Source organism: Squalius cephalus (genome assembly GCF_949319135.1).
Source record: "Squalius cephalus genome assembly, chromosome: 4".
Lineage (NCBI taxonomy): Eukaryota > Metazoa > Chordata > Actinopteri > Cypriniformes > Leuciscidae > Squalius > Squalius cephalus.
Window position 1 is genome coordinate 14,969,310 of NC_137125.1, and position 20,481 is coordinate 14,989,790.

Below are 20,481 nucleotides of genomic sequence, written 5' to 3' on the forward strand. Positions count from 1 at the left end.
TCATCTCACAGAAAGGCGAGTCATATTATAGAAATGCGATTCATCTTTTTGCGGTTTGCATAGGCCTACACTAACGTTATTCCATAACGTTATTCCACACGTGAGAAAAGAAAACAGCCTACCTCACTCCTCAGCGGGATCTGCTCCTCATATCAGGATATATTGTTCCTCATATCAGCACTGTTCTGAGGAATCTTTTCTCCATAAGGTAGGCTATATTATGCCTCACTCGATCGCGACGCGCTTTGTTTACAGCTGATGTGGGCGTTTCACAGATCTTCAATAGTTCTCAGAATTTGCGTTTGAATAGCACGCGCTCTCCGTGGGCGTGTCACATTACTGTGAATTAGCTCGTAATGAGGTCGACTGGAGTCGCTCTCTTTTTATACAGATTACAGAAGCTGATAATATTTGTTTTTTATATAAATGACTTCATTTAACAGATGCGATCTCAAGCTTTATGCCCGTGGGTCTGTTTGCCTGTTTGACTGAATTTTCGCGGAGTTATAGATCATTTTCGAACGCGTTTCAAATGGGAGTTTACGGATAGAGAGAAGGCAGAAATCGCATCATGTTAAAGTTTCTTTATTTGTCAAAAAGCAAAACACTTTATTTTTATTTTGAGTATACAGAAAAAAAATAGAAACTGAACAGGATCGATTGATGTATAACACGAAAACTAAAGATCAAAATTAACAGAGCATTTTGTGTTTATTTTTCATTGCTTAAAAAAAAAACGAGCAAAACGCGCCGGCGCGTTTTTGGTCCCCAGAGGGTTAAAATCACTACTAGTAAAAGTTAATGTAAGCTATGATTAGTGATGCTAGCCCTGGCACAAGTCACGCACCGCGCAGACATGGTAAACATCTCAATTTGTCTAAAGTAGCCTTATAACCAAATGGTAAAATGTACAGATGGTAACCAACCAGAATGCCTATTACCGCCGCAAAAATAAACCAGTCGCATTTCAAAGTCATTCGCGAAATGACCGCCAGGTGGCGCAAAGGGATATTGTGCAAAACAGCAGTAATTGCTGCATTTTTTTTCAATTGCTGTAAGTGGGGTTAATGTCAATTAACAGTAAAGGCCCTTTCACACCGGACGCGTAACGAAAAAGCGATACGAAAAAACGAATAGTTCGCGTGCGAATAGTTCGCGTCAAAACCATTCACATCAAACGCGATGCGAAATTGCGAAGTTCGGAGCTTCAACATTCCAAAACATTCGCGCCAACAGTTGAGAAAGATGGACACATCATCATCCAGTGAAGACGAGCTTTTAATTTCATTTCACTTGAAAAGACAGAAAAGACGGTTTTGGGTGCACCCAATCTTGAGGAATAGAGAGTCTGAAGGGGAGTATACTAATCTCGTACAGGAGCTAAAACTGTATCATGACCGGTTCCACACTTATTTTCGGATGTCCGTGGGACAATTTGAGGGGCTCCTTCAGACAGTGGCACCGCATCTGACTAGACAAAATACTAACTTCAGGGAACCAATCGATCCGGAGCAGCGTCTGGCAGTCTGCTTAAGGTGATTTGTCCTCCTAAAATCATCAGGGGCTGCGTTTACATGCAATCAAATAAACAATCATTACTTATCGGACTCATTTGGTCTAAAAAGCCTTCATGTAAACACTCGGTTGGACTCGATACGAAAGAAATGGATTGAATGGGGTGGGTTTATTCCCCGATTGAGAGAACATGTAAACACTTGAACCGATTGAAAACCTAAACATAAAGGACTGCGCATGTGCAATGACGTTGAAATAGCGTAATGACGTACCTATGCCACGCTGAACAGCTGTCATGTATGTTAGTGACATAGCCCATCAACACACACATCAACCCGATCACATGTTTAGCATTCATGTAAACACTACGTTCAGTTTCGTTGAAACAAAAGTTGTGCATGTAAACGTGGCCTGATTGTCATGTTCAATATTATAATGCTTTCAGTTGATTCACAATGAAACACATTTAGCTACCAGTCCTACAGTTTTAATAAACATTTAAAATGTACATCAGTATTCAATTGTTTAAGTAGAGCTAAACAAGGTAACACATGTAATATAAGAATGCCAGGATATATCTGAATAAAAGCATCACAGAAAACCCAGGAACAGTTTTACCTTTTATTGTTAATAATAACATGTCTGAACAACAATATTTTTACTATTGATAACATATGGTTTATTTATACTCTCAAATCTACATTATTCAAATAATTAAATATTCCTCAGATTCCTTAGCACTGGGGATTCTTTCACCACCATAGCCGCTAGTTTCCGCCTTGGAATTTCCACTGTGTCCAACATCGTTAGGCAAACATGTGATGTCCTCTGGGAGACCTTAAAAGACACCTACATGCCAGTCCCCAATGAGGAACTCTGGAAGACAACTGCCCTGAATTTCTCTGAAAAATGGAACTTCCCCAATTGTATCGGTGCTTTGGATGGGAAGCACATTGTGATTCAGGCACCAGCTAATTCTGGCTCCCAATTTTTCAACTATAAGGGCACCTTTTCTGTAGTTTTGCTTGCCTTGGTTGATGCCGACTACCGCTTCCTAGTGGTGGATGTAGGGGCATCAGGCAGCAACAGCGATGGTGGAATATTTTCCAATTCTTTATTGGGACAGGCCCTAAATACTGGAAATTTAAACATTCCAGAGCCTTCTCCTCTGCCATCTGCACCAGAGCTGGGGGCGTTACCATATGTAATTGTTGCAGATGAGGCATTTCCTTTAAAAACGTTCCTTCTCCGTCCCTACCCTGGAAGACGCCTGCCAGATGACCAGCGCGTGTTTAACTACCGGCTCTCCAGGGCTCGACGTATAGTCGAGAATGCTTTTGGCATTCTCAGCCAGTGCTGGAGAGTCTACCAGCGCCGTCTGCAAGTGGCTCCAGAGACAGCCGACAGCATTGTAAAGGCAACTTGCATCTTACACAACTTCCTCCGAAGGGCCAATGGGAATCACGGTGCAGAGCCTGACAGTTCTGATGGTGCAGAGGGCAGTGAGCTGGGTGACATCAGAGGCCTTCGAGGGAACAGGGCATCAGCTGAGGCTCTGAGGGTGCGGGACACATTCAGACATTATTTTAGCTCACCTGCAGGCCAAGTTCCATGGCAGGTTGCTCATGTGAACCGAGGTCAACCTCAATAATATTATTGACTTGATTGATTTCTGAAAATTGTTGCATTAAATTAATTCATAATGATAAGCACAATGTAGCATGCTTTGTTAAATGCAGATTAAAGGCCCTTTTGCCTCCAAAACTGCATTAAACAAAGCATGCTACAGTGTGCTCATCATTATGAATCCATTTAATGCAACAGTTTTAATGTAACATAAAAAAGTATATGATATCATTTAAAGGTTATTATTATTAATTAGTCCAATTTACGTTCCAAAATCCCTTGATTTTAATTTCTTCCCGGTTGTGCAGGTGGCCCTGAAAAAGCGAACGCAACATGGTTAATTTGTATATTGTTCAAAAAGTAAATCATTTGAGTTTGCCTGTTAAATCTAAATGTATTTCATGAAAGTAATAATCTTGTATTTGTATATATTTTTTATAGGCTAGTTTGTAGTTGTACTTTAATAATTTAAGACCTTTAAAGCCAGTGAAAAAACACCAATGTCTTGATTATTATTTATTTAAGATGTATACAGACAGAATTTAACGGACAGAAAATAATAACTGATAACACAATATTAAAAAATAAACTCATAGAACGGTGTATGCTGATGTAGATGGAAGGCTAAACTCCACCCCATAAATCATCTCCTGCATTTTCATTTTTAGCCAGGACTGCCTTTCTGAAGGCATCCTTCTCATGGCTGGGGCCAGGCTCATTAAAAAATGATAAATATCATCTTTCTCTTCTTGCTGCCTGACTTTCTGGTCCTCCCTGGCCTCTTTCCTTGACAGATAATTCTCAAAGAAGTCCTTAGACTTCCTTTTCTGAGGAGGTGGACAGAAAGGCTCTCCCTCACTCTCGGATGTGCCCTGACCTGCATCATCTACCACCTGCTGCTCCTCCTCAAGATTGCTGCAGACACTGTTCAAAAGCATTCTGTAAACTTTCCTGTGCGACCTCATTATTCAAACACTGCATTATTTTTCAACTTCATAGATGTATTTTAGAGAATTCAAAAATAAAAAAAATACTTATAAATCTGAATAACTGAACTAGCTACAGCTACCTTCTGAAAGAAGTAGAAGCCTCAAGGAAGCTCATGCACTCCATATACTTCCACCTCTTCCTAGATTTTCCAGCCTGTCCACTTTTGGTTGACTTTTCCTCTCTCCTTTTCCTAACGTAAGTGTCCCTGAGGTTTTTCCAAAGTTTTTTTGAGTCTTCAACTAAACACAAAGCGTTTTGTAATGTCCATATACATTACATGTAACACACGAAGTAACCAGCTAAAAGCATTCGACAAAACACTGTAAATATCACACACTAATATAATAGCATACTAAAAACAGCCCTAAATAGTCTCAATACATTTAGTTAAATTTTCAAAGTAAACACGGTATCTATCTTTGACATTATAGCTGCTAAGTATTATCTTCTATCCAAATGTAGCTTAGCCTGCTAGCTTACACAGCAGAGTTCTATACAACGGCTTTTAGACTATCGCACAACATACTCACAGTCGTGATAACCGAGTTGGTTGGCAATGCCACTCCACACGTTGTCTTTCAAGTCATTGTCCTTGTAGCTTTTGTGACTTTTATCAAACAAAACAGGGTTTGTTGACACACAAGCGATCAGCAAATCCGCCATTGTTGTTGTGACGTTGCCTTTGTTTCCTTGAATGTGATTGGCTGAAGCATTTTCTGTCGCCGCAAAGGTAAAAAAAATCGACATCGAAGCGAATAAAATAAATATCGTTTTTTTCGCCGCAGCAGATTCGCGTTCGGTGTGCAAGCACTCATTACACAAACAGCAGATCAAAAAATAAAACCATCGCGCGAATTATTCGTGCGTCAAAATCGCGTCTGGTGTGAAAGGGCCTTAAGGATGAAACTAAAACTATGGTAAACAGAATAGAACATTTTATAGGGCCAGAAAAATAGAATAAGTTAAAAATAGAGATGAACAATATAACCTGTATTTCATATTGTAGGCCTAGACGTCGGTGGGCGACAAGCCTATTCACCGGGGAGCAGTGCGATAAAACACAAACACACACACACACAAATAAATGTAATACCCAAAATAACAAACAAAAGTAAATTATGTGCAATGAAGCTGATTATTTGTACTATTCTATTGAGGAATGAGACGAATGAAGAACGCTTCTCGCTCGTATGAGCGAACAAACATTGGAACGTTTGGGCTTATTGCAACGAGTCCAGTCTTGGCCGAGTGGTAGAACTTACGTGTTGATCATTTAGATGACACGGGTTCAAATCCCGAACCAACTTAGACTACTATAATTTTTATATTAGCCTATTAATGCATTTTATAGCCTATTATTGATGCAGAGAGATTTGTCTAGTTCTAAAACTCTGTTACACCATAGTTTTTTTGCTTATATTTATAAAATAAAATTACCATGCATTTCCATTTTACACTAAGGAACAAATATTATACAATGACTTTACTTCTGTAGCCTAATAATTCCAATTATAATTTCAAAAGCAGTTCTGTTAAAAAAATGCTAATTCAATAGACCATATCAAATATATAAAATAAAGATATGCAACAGGCACATTTAAACGACAAACATAAAAATCAGAACCTGTATTCTGTTACGTTCATGGTTCCAGTGGCAGTAATGCATTCACGGCTTTTCAAAATGTCACAAAGCGTTTTGAGATTGTTTTGAATGCAATGTTGAAGTTTATAATTAAGTGTTTTGGCACAGCACGACGAGTGGCGCTATGCATTGTTCTAAAGTCAGGTTTTATTCTGGCATGTTGAATTAGTGTTCAACAAACGCGGCGGCGCGTTCATTTGGATTTATTTTTCTCTTAACAGCTAAAATAACTTAATAGGCTACTCTGTAGTTTTTCGGTCATACAGATAAGAGTAGAGTAGCCTACATCGTTCAAAACTGTAAACTTTTATTCATATTAGGCTGACGACAAAAGTTTGTCTGTGTCTGTCTCCGGGAACTGCGCGTCACAAAAATGAACCGAAAGCCACTCGCCTCAGCTCAGTCACGATACGAAATTAATCGGCTGTCTAAAGCCTGATTATGAAATCCATATGAAACCAAGAGGTACAGAGGATCTACTCAAACATGTTTAGCTATCATGTGATGGCTTCCCAATGAGGAAAGGAAGGACAGGGTGAAAATATCGCTCAAATTAAATGTAGGCTAAATAGCCCTGAATTAAATTGTAAAAACAGATCAAATAAATGTAGGCCTATTTGTCAATGTTGCGATATTGTTTCATTTAAGTTCATAATTATTCTTTAAATGTTATTTAGTTTAACAGCAGCACGAAGCACTGTGGTTTGAGATTTATTTGAATACAAAAATAAAAAACTTTATTCACAAATCGCACCCTGGTTGTAAGGATTCAAAGATCCCTGTGGAATTTAATATTGAGTTGAACATTTTGTTCATGACATCAAATGAACATGCGTTTGAAGATTGTATTTAGTTTTGCTTGGAAAAAGCTGGCCCAAACTGAAGTAGCGTTTTAATTCTTCAATTATTGAAATATGCCTAATTAAATATTTAGTAATAAACATTTATGACAGAAATATTACTACATAGCCTAATTATTTAATTCCTTCATTATCAACACTTGAATAGCCTAATGCTAATGTATAGGATAGCGATTTAAGTGTGAATTGCAAACTCTTTGTTTTGTTTTGCAAACTCAGATAGCCTGTGGGGGGTTGGAGAAGCAGTTGCTTTATCGTGGGGGTGCAGGACAAGAGGTGTTAATGTTCCGTCTTTCATATGGAGAGTGTCGGATAGCAGCCTGATGAGCAGGCAATGGCAACATTCTTTTAAGGATAAATCTCAATCTCCAAAAGTCCATATGTAGGCCCTATATCTTATTAAATTATAAATATTGTAGTTTTATTGGTTGTATTTAAAGGTTTTCCACACACAATTTCAATTTAGCAGATACAGAGCTCTTTAATTCGCGATCAACCTCGTTTTATTGTAAGGTGAATTCAGCAAGGCATGCTGTATCTTTGAAGCAACAAAGGCTATTTGTTACAGTTTTTTCTTTCGTGATTTGTGTGGATGACACGCAGCGACATACAGTATACAGTATTATCAGCTGTATGGTGTGTTTTTACCCTGAAATTTTTAATTTCGAGAAAGACCCGGCGCGTGCAGTGGGAGACAAAAGAAACTTACTAAAAAATGTTTTAACTTAGCTGCAATTTCTTTGACAATAGAAATTTAAAATGTTGCAAGAATAAGATTCTGTTTATTTTGCATCGCAAAGGGAATAAACTCTATCGATGCAACACTGTTTTAAATAAATAAACTGTCCCGACACTTTATTTATACCTTGAAATGTGCAATGGGTTTTCAAACTTAATTAATTTTCTTTTTCTTTTACATTTTCATTGTTTATTTTTTTAATTGAAAGCAATAGGCCTACTGTATTGAAATTCTTTTTCTGATTTGTTCGATCTGTTTTGAAAAATGTCTTCCGTTGCTATGGCCGGGTATCACTGTCAGTCATCTCAGCGGCTCAACTGGAATGTAGCAAATTTATGTTGTAATGTACAATTGATAATTAAACAAGATGCTTGACTTTAATAAACAGATACATATTTAAGCATCAAGAACGGAAAAAACATAAACACTGTCGGCTACACTGAGATTCGATCTCAGAGCGCTTGAAGTTCTTTGAAGCTTGATGCTTATGTTGTTGCATTGACCACAGAGCTATCGTCTGAATACAGTTAAACTAATGTCTTATGCTCTTTTTTTTTTCATTATTCAATTTATTCAATTTAATTTCAGTAATTTCAGTATTGTGATTATGAATTGTTTCATTTGAATTGATTTGCTACCAGCTTTCAATCGCTCTCAATGAGCCGCGGCGGCAGATTACGCAATAGAGAATAAACTGACACTTTGCAACGTCTGTGATTGTAGCGCCTCTTAGCGGTAAGAGGCTGCAAATACACACCCGCGGCGGTAAAAGTATTATTCTGGTTAGTTACCATCTGTATCACGCTGAAATGTTATAAAACCTTGTGTGTTCATTTTTGATAATTCCAATGTGTTCACCATAGAATTTATTACACAAATGCTACAAGCTACCTCTCCATTGCAGATCATGTCTTGAGTCCTCACTCAATCGATCAGTATAATAAGTAAATAAAACACGGAAGGGCATTTGACATTTTGTCTTGCATGAATGTTTTTGAGTTAGTGAGCAACTAACATGTGTATAATTCAATATTTGTTACAGCTATGATAAAATTACATCCACTCCGCTGACACACACTCAATGGGCCAGACCCCAGCCACCAGCTGTGTCCACAATTCAGGATTCACTGTCTGATCGGTAAGTTATTGTCACATTTATCATCAAGCTAAATACTTTACAGTAGAAACTATGTCTTGTATTTGTTGATGTACCAACAAAGATTAGCAACAGATTCTATCTTCTATATGTGTGTAATTTATAGAGAAGCTGATTTCTCTGTGAAGGGAATTGAGAAAATGGCCAGCAGTAGTAGCAGTGAGGAAGAAAGAAGAACTGTTCCACAAGAGGAAGCAAGGTAATTATAATTCTAGATTTCTGTGCAGATACCTGTTATTTTGAACTTTAGTTGTTTTTGCTTTATATTTGGTAATTTACTGAATATTTTTTCTAGGGCCTCAACTAGTGTAAATATAGTTGACATTGATGAAGATGCCTACCCTGGTAATCCAGAGTTCTCGCGAGAGCACAAGTTGAATTTGCTCAGCGAGTTACTCTGGCTTCGAGCAACAGAGCTCATTAAATATGCCCCTCGATCTGAGCTGCACCAATCACAGCGGGTTATCTGATATAGGCGGGCCAGAGGCGAGCTAAACAGATGACGACAGCGCTGTGACGTTGAAGTCATTAGTAAACATAGCAGTTGTTTGAAACGGCTTTGGCCGCCACAATGAACGAGTTAGACTTGGCTTTTTCCCTAAAAGAGAAACAGAAGAATCGAATCGTTCCTTTGCAAGAAGGACGTTTTTGCTGTTTTGCCGACCAGATACGGTAAGAGTCTAATCTACCGGTTTAGCTCCGCTGGTAGTGTATGGGGTTTATTGTTGTGATTGGTCGTAGTGTTATCCAATTGCGTGCAGTGAGATTTTCAAATGCATGCTTGGTGCCGCCCCTCGAACTGGCCGATTTTCATTGACCGATCCCAGACCATTAATCTTTTAGATTTAGGTCTGGATTTCCAGGCTAGAAGATGCCTTCACCAATCTACTAAATTAAATGTAAGTATTACTGTTTTAGGGGCTTTATTTGGGATGGTACTGAAAGGGGCACTAAAATTACTTCATTCAAAAGGATTGACTGGGATAATGACACATGGGATGAAACTTGGACTCCAGATACAGAGACACAATCACAGTCATCCTCAGAAGAAGATGAGACCGAGGAGGTTGAACTCTCAGAGGAGCACGAGACCTGTGAAACCCCTGCTGATGTAGATGAAGCAGAAGACCTGGATCCTCACATTTGCATTAGGTATGTGTATTATTATTATTATTTTATCAATTTGTAATGGAAAATATTTTGATGCTTGCAAGTTTTGTTTAATATGTTGTATGATTTTCATTGGGATAAACCTTACGGTTGCATTTCCAAAAGACCTTCTTCCTGCAATCAGTCTCCGAAAGCAATACAGATGCAAAAAACACGCAACTGCTAGGGCAATCTCCTGTATGTAAAAACCCTTTGTAGGTGTTGGTGTTGGAAAGGTCTTTCTCACATTCCGGGCGGTGTCTCCAACACATGGAAATTGAATGTCTCTGTCTCCAACATCCTATTGAATTGTAATAGCTCTGTATTGTTCCAGGTCATCCCATGCTGAGCCATTGGAATGCGTGGAAAGCTGCCAGACTAATGTTAAGTCATGCAGTTATGAAAGTATTGTGATCTCAGATCATGCTCCTCTGCTCCTTCAATTGGCTTTCTCTGATGCTGAGTGTACAAGAAGACAGTGGAGACTGGATCCACTGTTGCTCTCAGATGAGAGTTTTCTTGCACATATCTCCACACATATTAAAACTTTTTGAGTATAAATAAAACACTGGTCCAATGCAACGATTTGGGAAGCCCTGAAAGACTATTTGAGGGGTGAAATTATATAATTTGCAAGCACACAAAAATAAGTGTTTAAAACAGAAACAAACTGAAATTGCTGATCAGATTCTGAACATAGACAACAAGCTAATTCGCCCTCACCTGAACTTCGAATCTGGACCCAATTTAGGAAGAATTTTGGACTGCAGACTTTTTTTTACTTCTCAGCCCAATTGCAGCTAATCATTTGATTGTTCCTTCGATGGTAAATGGTGCATTTAAGATCTGGCTTAAAAAAATGCTTAAAATGCATCTGCGATTTATTTATTAATGACCGATTTGCTAGTTTTTCTCAATTGACAAAAACCTTTGGTTTCGTAAAGACTCGTTTTTTTGAGATTTCTACAAACCAGGCGTTATATACATAAGTTAATTCCCCAATTATCCCCAATATCTAAAACCAAACTAGCTCGTATGTTCCCTGATGTGGATCCGACCTGTGATAGCTGTAAGAGCGCACCTGTGTCACTCTTTCACATGTACTGGACGTGTCCCACCTTGAACAAGTTCTGGACATCAGTTTTTCAAATGATTTCTGAAGTTCTTCACCATCAAATTGAACCAAACCCTTTTACTGGCATTTTTGGCATTGCTCCGAATTTGCGCTTGCCTAAAGTGAAGCTGAAAGTATTGGCCTTTACCTCCTTATTGGCTCGTCGGGCTATCTTACTCTCCTCCTTCCCACTCACATTGGATTAGGGACATTATGTCCTGTATGAATTTAGAGAAAATATGTTACATCACCCAGGGATCTGAGAATAAATTTGACAAAATTTGGCGCCCCTTGTTGACATTCTTTGAGAAACCAATTAAAACAATGTCAGAGTAGCTACCCCTTTCCCCTCTTTTATTTTATTTTACTCCTTTTTTTTCATGTGTGTATTGTTTCTTCCATTTTTAACCCTTTCACCTTTATGTATTATAAATTAGACTGTGATTTAAGTAATCTCTTGTAGGATTTCTTAATGCGGGTCTGTTTGTACTTGGGTAGGAGGGTGGGGTATGTTCATATGTGTATTCCAAAATAAAAATAAAAAGATATTCCATTGTATAGTAATCAGTGTTTGGAATAACGGCGTTTAAAAGAACGGCGTTAGGTAACGACGTTATTTTTTCAGTAACGGGGTAATCTAACTAATTACTTTTCCCGTCGTTACAACGCCGTTAACATTACTGGACATTAAATGCGGTGCGTTACTATGCATTGATTGAATAAACTGTGTAATCCGAACGCACCCCTGGCTCGCACAGCTAGTGATGAGGTGGGTTAATAACGAGGTAAGCGATTATGATTGGCTAAGGCAGAGTCATGTGTTTCATGGTAGCCAATCAGAGCCAGTGTTTTTACACACATGCCAGCACACGCGACACAGACACACACAGACACACAGACACACAGACACACACACACACACACACACACACACCAGCTAAACAGAGATTCGATCGGTGCATACATTTACACGGAGAATACACGGTATACAAATAAATAAAACTCGCGTGCAAATTAATTAATGTAATGCGGAAAAACCTTTGAACGAAAGCAATGGAGAAGCTGAGCGTCATGTTCATGGTAAAATATTTGCTCAGCAAAGCAAAGGACCCCTATTTGGCAATGCTGGGTTACAGAACAACACCTCTTGCAAATGGCTACAGTCCTGCTCAGCTCCTAATGTGGCGAAGACTACACACACCGATACCACAGCATCACTTGCTTTTGATTCCAAACTTCCTTGATTACACCGCTGTAGCAGCAAGGGAAGGAGAGAGAAGCAGACTGCAAGTTACAACACACCTCACCATGCAAGGCAACCCAGTCATCTTTCCTCAGGTCAGAGATTTTTCATCACAGACACGAAGACTGAGGGTACTGTGGTAGCATCCCATTCAGCACCTCATTCATACTTGGTGAAAAGCCCTCAAGGCATCATCAGAAAGAAAAGACTTAATCTTGTTCCCATGCATGTTAGTTGACTTGTCTGCGTTGTGTAGCATTGTAGAGACAGACACAGGACAAAAGGTGGCAGTTTCACTGGATTTAATCTGATATGCGATATATAAAACAAATAAAAGCATGCAGCCTCAGAGTGAATCACCTTTATGATGCTTTATAAAACAAATGTGGTGTACATTTAATCACCATGTGCTTTTATCTCCACATATATAGGCCAAAGACATTTAACAGTACATTTTATTTACCTGTTACACACATACAAGTAGTTATAAAAGAGTTATAACAGATAAATGGGAAAACATGTTAATGCAGTGTTTAGAGTAAAAACACTAGTTCAATTATTGTTGATTGTGGCAATGCTTGGTTTAAGTTCAAAAGTAATTTTGAAGGCTAAGGAATGGTCTTGTTGTTATTGGCTTACTGTTTTAAGTGTTGTTAAAAGGGGAGATGTTGTGTGATTATTATGTGTTTATTATAAGATCCGATTCAGATCAGATTCCTTTTTATTGTTATTGTAAGAGAGTACAACGAAATTCCATTTACACCATGTGAGGACTTTTTTAAATACACTTATACATAATGAGGAGATTATGGGCTTCATAATATGGAAGACATGTATGGGTGAGAGAGATCAGTGAATAAAAGAATGGCAAATGAGTTAGTTTTAATAGACTGCGCTGGTCTCAGCTCTGAAACTGGCATTGGGCTTTTTTAATTTTGGCCTTGTAAAACGATACCTTGGCCTTGCTACTGTAGTTTATTAACTTGCTTAGCCTAGCTTTACAGATTTAACCAGTGTTTTTGTCTTTGTAGCTTGCAAAATTTAGACGACTAAATTCTGGTGGTAAAGTACAAAGGGAGAAGCGATGTGGGGAGAGGATAGTGTTTGAGAAGTGATAACCCAGTGTTCAGAGAATTGGCTATGCAAATCCTGGTAAAAGTAACAGCTTTTGAGACTAAGTATGTGGCCATAAAAGGCAATCTCACACAAATGAAGATGCTATCTTTCACTCTGTTCAAACTGTAGTTACCAGCATGCTTTGTCTATGGCCATAAAAGGCAATCTCACACAAATGAGGGCTCTATCTTTCAGGCACCGAATAAATGTCATTTTTAGATTAAATGCATCTAAAAAACAAAACATTAAATGTTTTGTGTGGCTATTTAGGAGTGTTTAAGTTATATCATCGAGGGAAATACAATATTTAAGTTAAATGTATGTCAGTTTACTCGTCACTAAATACATGTTCATTTTTAGATTAAATGTATCGACAAAAACATACAATGTACAACATATTCAATATTTTTGTGTGGATATTTATTATATGTTAGATGTCCTAAGGAAAGGGGAGCGATTTAAGTTAAGGGGAAGCGGTATAGCTGTGCTACTATTATGTAATTTTAGGTTTTATATAATTTTGTATAGTATTTTTGTTTCTGTAAAGACATGGCATTAAAAGAACGCTTTCTCTCACTTTCTCTTATTGAAAAGTTTTGCAATTGTCCCATGAAGTTAAGAAAACTAAACGTATATAACAACCAGCTTCGATAACAATTTAAGCAAGTAATGAACTAATATTGTTCCACTTTAAATTATGTAATACGCATCATTTCATTTTTGTACTTTTCTTTCTCCATCAGGGTGTGGCCAAAGGATTCATAGATGCTTTGTCGTAAGTTTTCACATGATAACCAGTCAGTTCTTCTGAGGCACTACCAACCAAACATGTATATTATATGTATGCATGTTACAGCAGTGTGTGTGGGTAGCTGACAGATGTGGGTTTAATGTATAAAAATTTTGGCTTTCCAACGCAAACCGTTTCTAAGAAAGTGAAGGAAATGCAAAAAGTGTTGCAACCATCTCTGCTCTCCCCTACAGAGATGGTGAACCCTCATCAGCTCAAACAGATGCAAGAGAAATTGCTGAAAAGATGCAGATAGACATGACCTTTCCTGTTGTACGACAACGAAGAACAACTTGCATGTTTCTTTATGAAGAAAGAGGAGGCTCACGTTTATGCAGACGTTCTCAAAACGAGCTCACATAGTCTAAAAAATTGCAAGTTGGCTTTGTTTCAGACAACCACTTTTCTTTTAGCAGCTTAAAAAAGTGCTTATACCATGCACCGTATGTACTCTGTGACGTCCGAAGCTTTGTTTCTACACAGTCACGTATACTTCGTACTCAGATTCAAAATTAGTGTGAACCCCTTGAGCAGGTTTCGAGTGTCATGCCCTTCAGTAGTAGTAAATAAAAAAAGAAATAGACTTAGCCCTCACACTGTTGAACAAGTCCTGTTCCTTAATAAAAAACTTTAATTTATTAAATTACCCACAAAATAAAATGTCAGCTCCCCAGTTCACAAGCACTTCACCATTCCACAAAAACATTCTTTTATTTTGATTATATACTGTATGCCTACATGAGCCTTGCCTGAACTCTTAGGATTAGGACTGAGGCTAAAGTTTATGTGAATAAGGCTGCATTTGTAGATCAAAGCAGATTCATAAGAATTGTTTCTGTACAAGTGAATTAGTTCCATTTATTATTATTTATTTTTCATAAATTAATTCATACAGTTGTTTGTTCATACATTGCGTAAGAACTACCACATGAATTATGAGGATTAATTGTATTGCTTTGTGGTTTACAGAGCACAAAGTGATTTATTAAAAAAAAAAAGAAAAAAAAAGAAAAATGGTCTTCTGGGACAGAAAGTCAGCTTTTCCACCTTTTGACCACAAGATCTAGTTAGTGTGCAACGTGTTGAAAAGCTTAGAGTAATGAACCATTTTACAATACAGTCGAGGGGGAAAGCCCCAGTGCTTCACAAAGCTTCATTTCACATAGAACTTAAATAGGGTAAAATGACAAAAATAACCACACAGGTAAGTAAAATAACACAATACACATAAATTGCAGTGAAGATACAGATATAAAAGCAACAATTACACTAAAGATTAATTAGAATTAACAGGAGCCAAAAATAACCCATCTCTTCAGTGTATTAACAATGCCAAGAGGAAGAGGAGGAGACAAAGCAGGAAATTATGTAGGCTCATGATGACATCACAGCAATTAAAGGAACGCTCGTTATTCAGGCAGGTATACCAGATATATGAAAATACACACACACAATTTTTTTTAAAAATACACCATTTTGTGTTAATTATAATAAATAATACATACACTTTCTGTACCTGTTACACACACATTTTGTTGTAGATAGATATTTGAAATGATTATTGCAAATCTCCTCAGTATAACACCGTTTTGAGGTTTCACGTTAATCATTAAAGGGATAGTTCACTTTGAAATTAAATTTTGGTATGTTTTAGCTTACCTGAAGGGCATCCAAGATGTAGGTGTCTTTTTTTCCGCAGTAGTTTCAATTTTGATATTTTTAGGTCAAACCGTTCTTGTCTGTCAGTCATATAATGCAGGTCTATGGTCACGGTCTCAAAGAGCAAGCACAGAGTCCAAATTAAAACAATTCCCCATCGTCCAAATTAAACAATTCCCCATCGTAAGTACACACTGATGGCCTAAGACACGAAACGAGCGGTTTGTGTGAGAAACCGAACAGTATTTTTATCGTTTTTACCTCTTATAACACAACCACGTCCAAGTGATCTGAGGGCGTGAGCACATCCTGGTGTGTGACGTGTGCGCAGACTGGCGCATAGATATATATCGTCGCTGTCTGATGAAAACCACGTATGTCCATTTTGCCGATTTTGAGATTTTTCGACGGATTGAATGTCCAGGTTCATTTCCGTATACAGTATGCTTCACATATCTAAATGGCCAATGAAAAGTTGTGAAATCATGTCATCTGATTTTCACGTATATCCATTTGGTGTCAAACCTGTCAATCACGCCGCGTATCTCCCGCCCTGTGGAAGCATCTCGCCGGTCTCGTGAAGTTTCATCGAAGCTCAGCACTGGATAGCCGAATAACACTGTGAGGTAAAGTATCAGCAAACGTTTGTTTTTGACAACTGTTCTCAAGTTTATTATACATTCACAACTATTATTTATCGGTAAATGGTCTAGACGAAGTGATTGTCACCGAATATTTTTATTTATTTTTATATTTGTGAACCTGACTGACGAAAGTACGACATTGAAGCTCTCCACAGTTTAGTTCTAATCTAGTTCTTCACAGATTAGTTTGCTTGCTAGTAAGTAAATAAACTCGGTCTCATTGATAAGATTAAAACTTTTTTTTTCTTTGTCAAACTGATCAAATTATAGCCTGTAATGCTACTGTCTGATTGTCACTAGAACATGCCTCACTCATACTGCTATCACCGCTTGCCAGAGGCTGAGAATTTCCAGCACTAGAGTTATCTTGCTACGTTTTTATTGTGAAGATGTTAACGCACGGATTTCCGAAGTGAAGTGAAACAATGTTGACTGGGCATAGCGCTATATTTTTTCTGATCTGTTTTTCTCCCTTCCTTCAGGATGTCTGTCTCTGTAAAGGAGCTGTGTGAATTGATGAATGTTAACTATGATAGGGCTGTTATTGAGGCGATTGCGAGGGTCAACAATGAGGAGGAAGGTTTGTAGGAAAATAGAATTGAGTCAGCCAAACAGTTAATTCTACATTGTATTCATTACTGAAATGTTAACTAGTTTTCCTTTCTGTCATTCTTAGATTCACTTGAAAGTGACAGTTCTCAGACAGCTGCCAATGAGGGTAGGTACTTTAGGCTTAAATTATTTTCTCCCAGTAGCAGCTACCTATACAGCAACCTAAAGCCTATTGATGTGTTGCACATTAAGGTGAAACTGTCACACATGTTATTTTGGTTCCCTTGATCCAAGAAACTGCTGTTGCATTTCCAAATACTAACCCATCAAATTGTATGTGGCTAAATTAAAACATTTTAAAGTTTTAAAAATGATATTTAAGCCATGATTTACTCACCCTCAAGCCATTCGAGATGCATATGTCAATCTTTTTTCAGACAAACACATTTTCAGTTATTTTAGAAAATATCTTTGATCTTTGAGTGGTTATAATGTGAAGTTATGGGGTCCACATTGTTGAAGTCCCAAAATGTGCATGCATCCTTCACAAAAGTAATCCATCCGGCTCCAGGGGGGTAAACGAAGGCCTTCTGAGGGTAATCCGTGCGGTTTTGTCATAAAAATATACATATTTAAAACTTTATAAACGAAAATAACTGGCTTCCGGTGGCGGTCGGTGGTCGGCGCGCGTTCATTTGGAGATGGATGCTGGCGTATGACGTAGGACGTAGCCCAGTTATTTTCGTTTATAAAGTTTTAAATATGTATATTTTTACGACAAAACCTCACGGAATATCCTCAGAAGGCCTTCGTTTATCCCCCTGGAGCCCCTGGATTACTTTTGTGAAGGATGCAGGCACATTTTCGGACCTGAAGCAGCCGGACCCCATTGCTTCACATAATAACCACTGAAAGATCTAAGACATTTTCTAAAACAACTGAAAATGTGTTCGTCTGAAAAGAGATGCATCTCGAACGGCTTGAGGGTGAGTAAATCATGGCTTAAATTCATTTTTGGGCGAACTATCCCTTTAATCACAGAGAATTCAAAATGTATAGTTACTGTACATTTGCTGGTCATAGCTACTGATGCAAGCTCAGTTCTTAATTCTTCAAACATTGTAGGCTATTCAGTGTGCTAAATGCATTTTATCTTTATTGTTGTTAGATTCTCTGGAAAGTGATAAAGAAAATCATTCCGAAATAGCTGCCAGTGAGGGTAAGTATTATTCTTCTTCTTTTTCTTCTTCTCAGATTAAACTATACTACAGCCTCCACCTCACATTAGTTTTGAGTAGGACTTAAAGACTAAAGCCCATTACTAATTACAAATCTAGCGTATTTAATCTATTACCAGTCAAAATGAATGCAATCTTATATCTGAATGATGTGAACAGTGCATCCGTTGTACTAAATGTGTTCCTCTTTATTATTCTAAGACTCACTTGAACACGATCCAGAAAATGAGCCGGATTACACACCTGTCAATGAAGGTGAGTAACTTATTGTCATTATTTTTACATTTCTGTCAGCTACTAGTGGGCTCAGCCACACACACACACACACACACACACACACACACACACACACACACACACAAACAGCAATGCCAAACTTAAATGCATGCCTACACACTGACACACACACACACATATATCCACATGCTAAGAAACCATGTAAGAGAAATGTGCATTTGTAGAACATCATTTTTATTTTATTTTTATTTTAATCATATGAAGGTGCCATTGATAATCGAGGAAGGTCAAGGAAGAGGGCCAACCCAGACAATTGGAAGGGTAACATCCAGAAAAGGAAAAGAATGAGGGGCCAATCTTATCTTGGACGGAAAAAAAATGAATTTGTCATCAAAGAAGAAAGAAAAATGGGCGGCCGGTGCCAGTCTGTGTCCTGCCAGAAATCGAGCAAACTACACTGCTCCGAAATTGATGAAGGGAAGAGGGAGGAAATTTTCAAGTATTTTTGGGGGAAACTGGAATGGAAAGAGAGGAGAATGTATGTGAAAACATCGGTGGAGGTGAGTGATGTCAAGCGGCGCCGGACAGAAGCGGTTCAATCTCGGAGGTCAGCATCTCTCTTTTGTTGTTTATGTGTAGATGGTAAAAGGCTCAGAGTTTGTCAAAGGATGTTCCTGTCTACACTTGGCATCAAGCAGTGGACTTTTTTAAAGTGGGTTGGGCGAAGAGGGGAAAGTCCTGAGAAGATGGCGAGAGTGAGTGTAAGGACAGAGGAGCAGGACTTCCTAAAGACAGAGGAGCAGGACTTCCTTCTGGATCTGCCAAAAGTTCCATCGCACTACTGCAGGTCCTCCTCATCAAAGATGTACCTGGAGCCTTTCTTCAAGTCCATCAGTCATCTCCACACACAGTATAAGCAATCATGTGCAGACAACAGCATCCAGCCTCTGTCACGGCAAGTATTCACTAACACCTTCAACGATTTAAATCTTTCTCTGTTCCATCCGAAAAAAGATCAGTGTGACACTTGCTGTGCCTTCAAAGCCGGGAACATCGAGGCTGCCGTGTGGGAGGAACACTGTGTTAAAAAGGACGACGCACGAGCAGAAAAGGTAAAGGACAAACAACTTGCAAACAACACCACCTTGGTTGCATGCATGGATCTGCAGGGCCTTCTCCTGTGCCCAAAGCTTCAAGCGTCTGCCCTGTACTACAAAATGAAGCTTGGTGTCCATAATTTTACCATCTACAATATGGCATCACATGAAGCAAAAAATTACCTTTGGCATGAGGGTGAAGCTGGGGTCTCTGCCAACGAGTTCGCCTCCTGCATTGTGGATTACCTTGAAGCACACCCCACTTACAATGAATTCATCCTTTGGAGTGATGGGTGTGGTTATCAAAACCGAAATCTGATCCTGAGCAATGCCCTCTTAAAGTTTGCTACTGAGAAAAAGAAACGTGTGACACAGAAGTACCTTGAAAGAGGTCACACACAAATGGAATGTGACTCTGTGCACAGTGTGATTGAGAGGAAGTTGAGAAACCGTGACATACATGTTCCAGCTGAGTATGCTGCAGTTATTCGAGGAGCTCGTTCCAGTCCAAAACCATACGAGGTGAAGTATGTTGGTTACAGCTTTTTCCAAGACTTCAGCAAAGTCAACATCTGTAAGTCAGTCCGACCTGGTAGCAAAGTTGGAGATCCTACGGTGCATGACCTTCGAGCAGTCAGGTGTTTGTTTGTTTTTTAACACACTTTTTCACAAATACATGAAACATTAGCCATATCATATTAAAATATTTTGTTTCATAAATCTAAACATGCTTTTGGTTCCCTCTTATCTCTGTGACCTTCCCCGACACCCCTCCCCCCTTCTTTTCTTTAATCTATCTATTAGATACAATGTGGATGGCAGTATAGAGTTTAAATTACTACACTCTGACAACTGGCAACCCTTCACATCCCCATCCCTGAGGAAGACGTGTGTCATCGTGGCCCCACTCTATACATCCGCCCCAAAAATTAAAGCCCTGAAGTTCAAGCACCTTCAAGAACTGAAACATGTTTTACCCAAGGACTTTCATCCATTTTACAATGCACTTGACCATGAGTGATGCAATTTCACTACCTGGATGAATGAGCTGTCCTGACTTACTGATTAATTTATTAATTAAATGTTCTATTTATTGTGTATTGTCATGTAATTG

General features: G+C 38.5%; 1 protein-coding gene across 1 annotated transcript; it reads left to right on the forward strand.

The window, feature by feature from the left end:
• Nucleotides 1–16,161: 16,161 nt before the first annotated feature.
• LOC307156988 (uncharacterized protein) lies at nt 16,162–18,981 on the forward strand (the record flags this gene model as incomplete). The annotated part of the gene is made up of 7 exons (XM_079868718.1): nt 16,162–16,225; nt 16,726–16,823; nt 16,920–16,961; nt 17,964–18,014; nt 18,235–18,288; nt 18,535–18,830; nt 18,910–18,981. The coding sequence occupies exons 2-7, from the start codon at nt 16,727–16,729 to the stop codon at nt 18,979–18,981; spliced, it is 612 nt and encodes a 203-aa protein (XP_079724844.1). The 5' UTR covers nt 16,162–16,225; nt 16,726.
• Between the last annotated feature and the right edge of the window lie 1,500 nt (nt 18,982–20,481).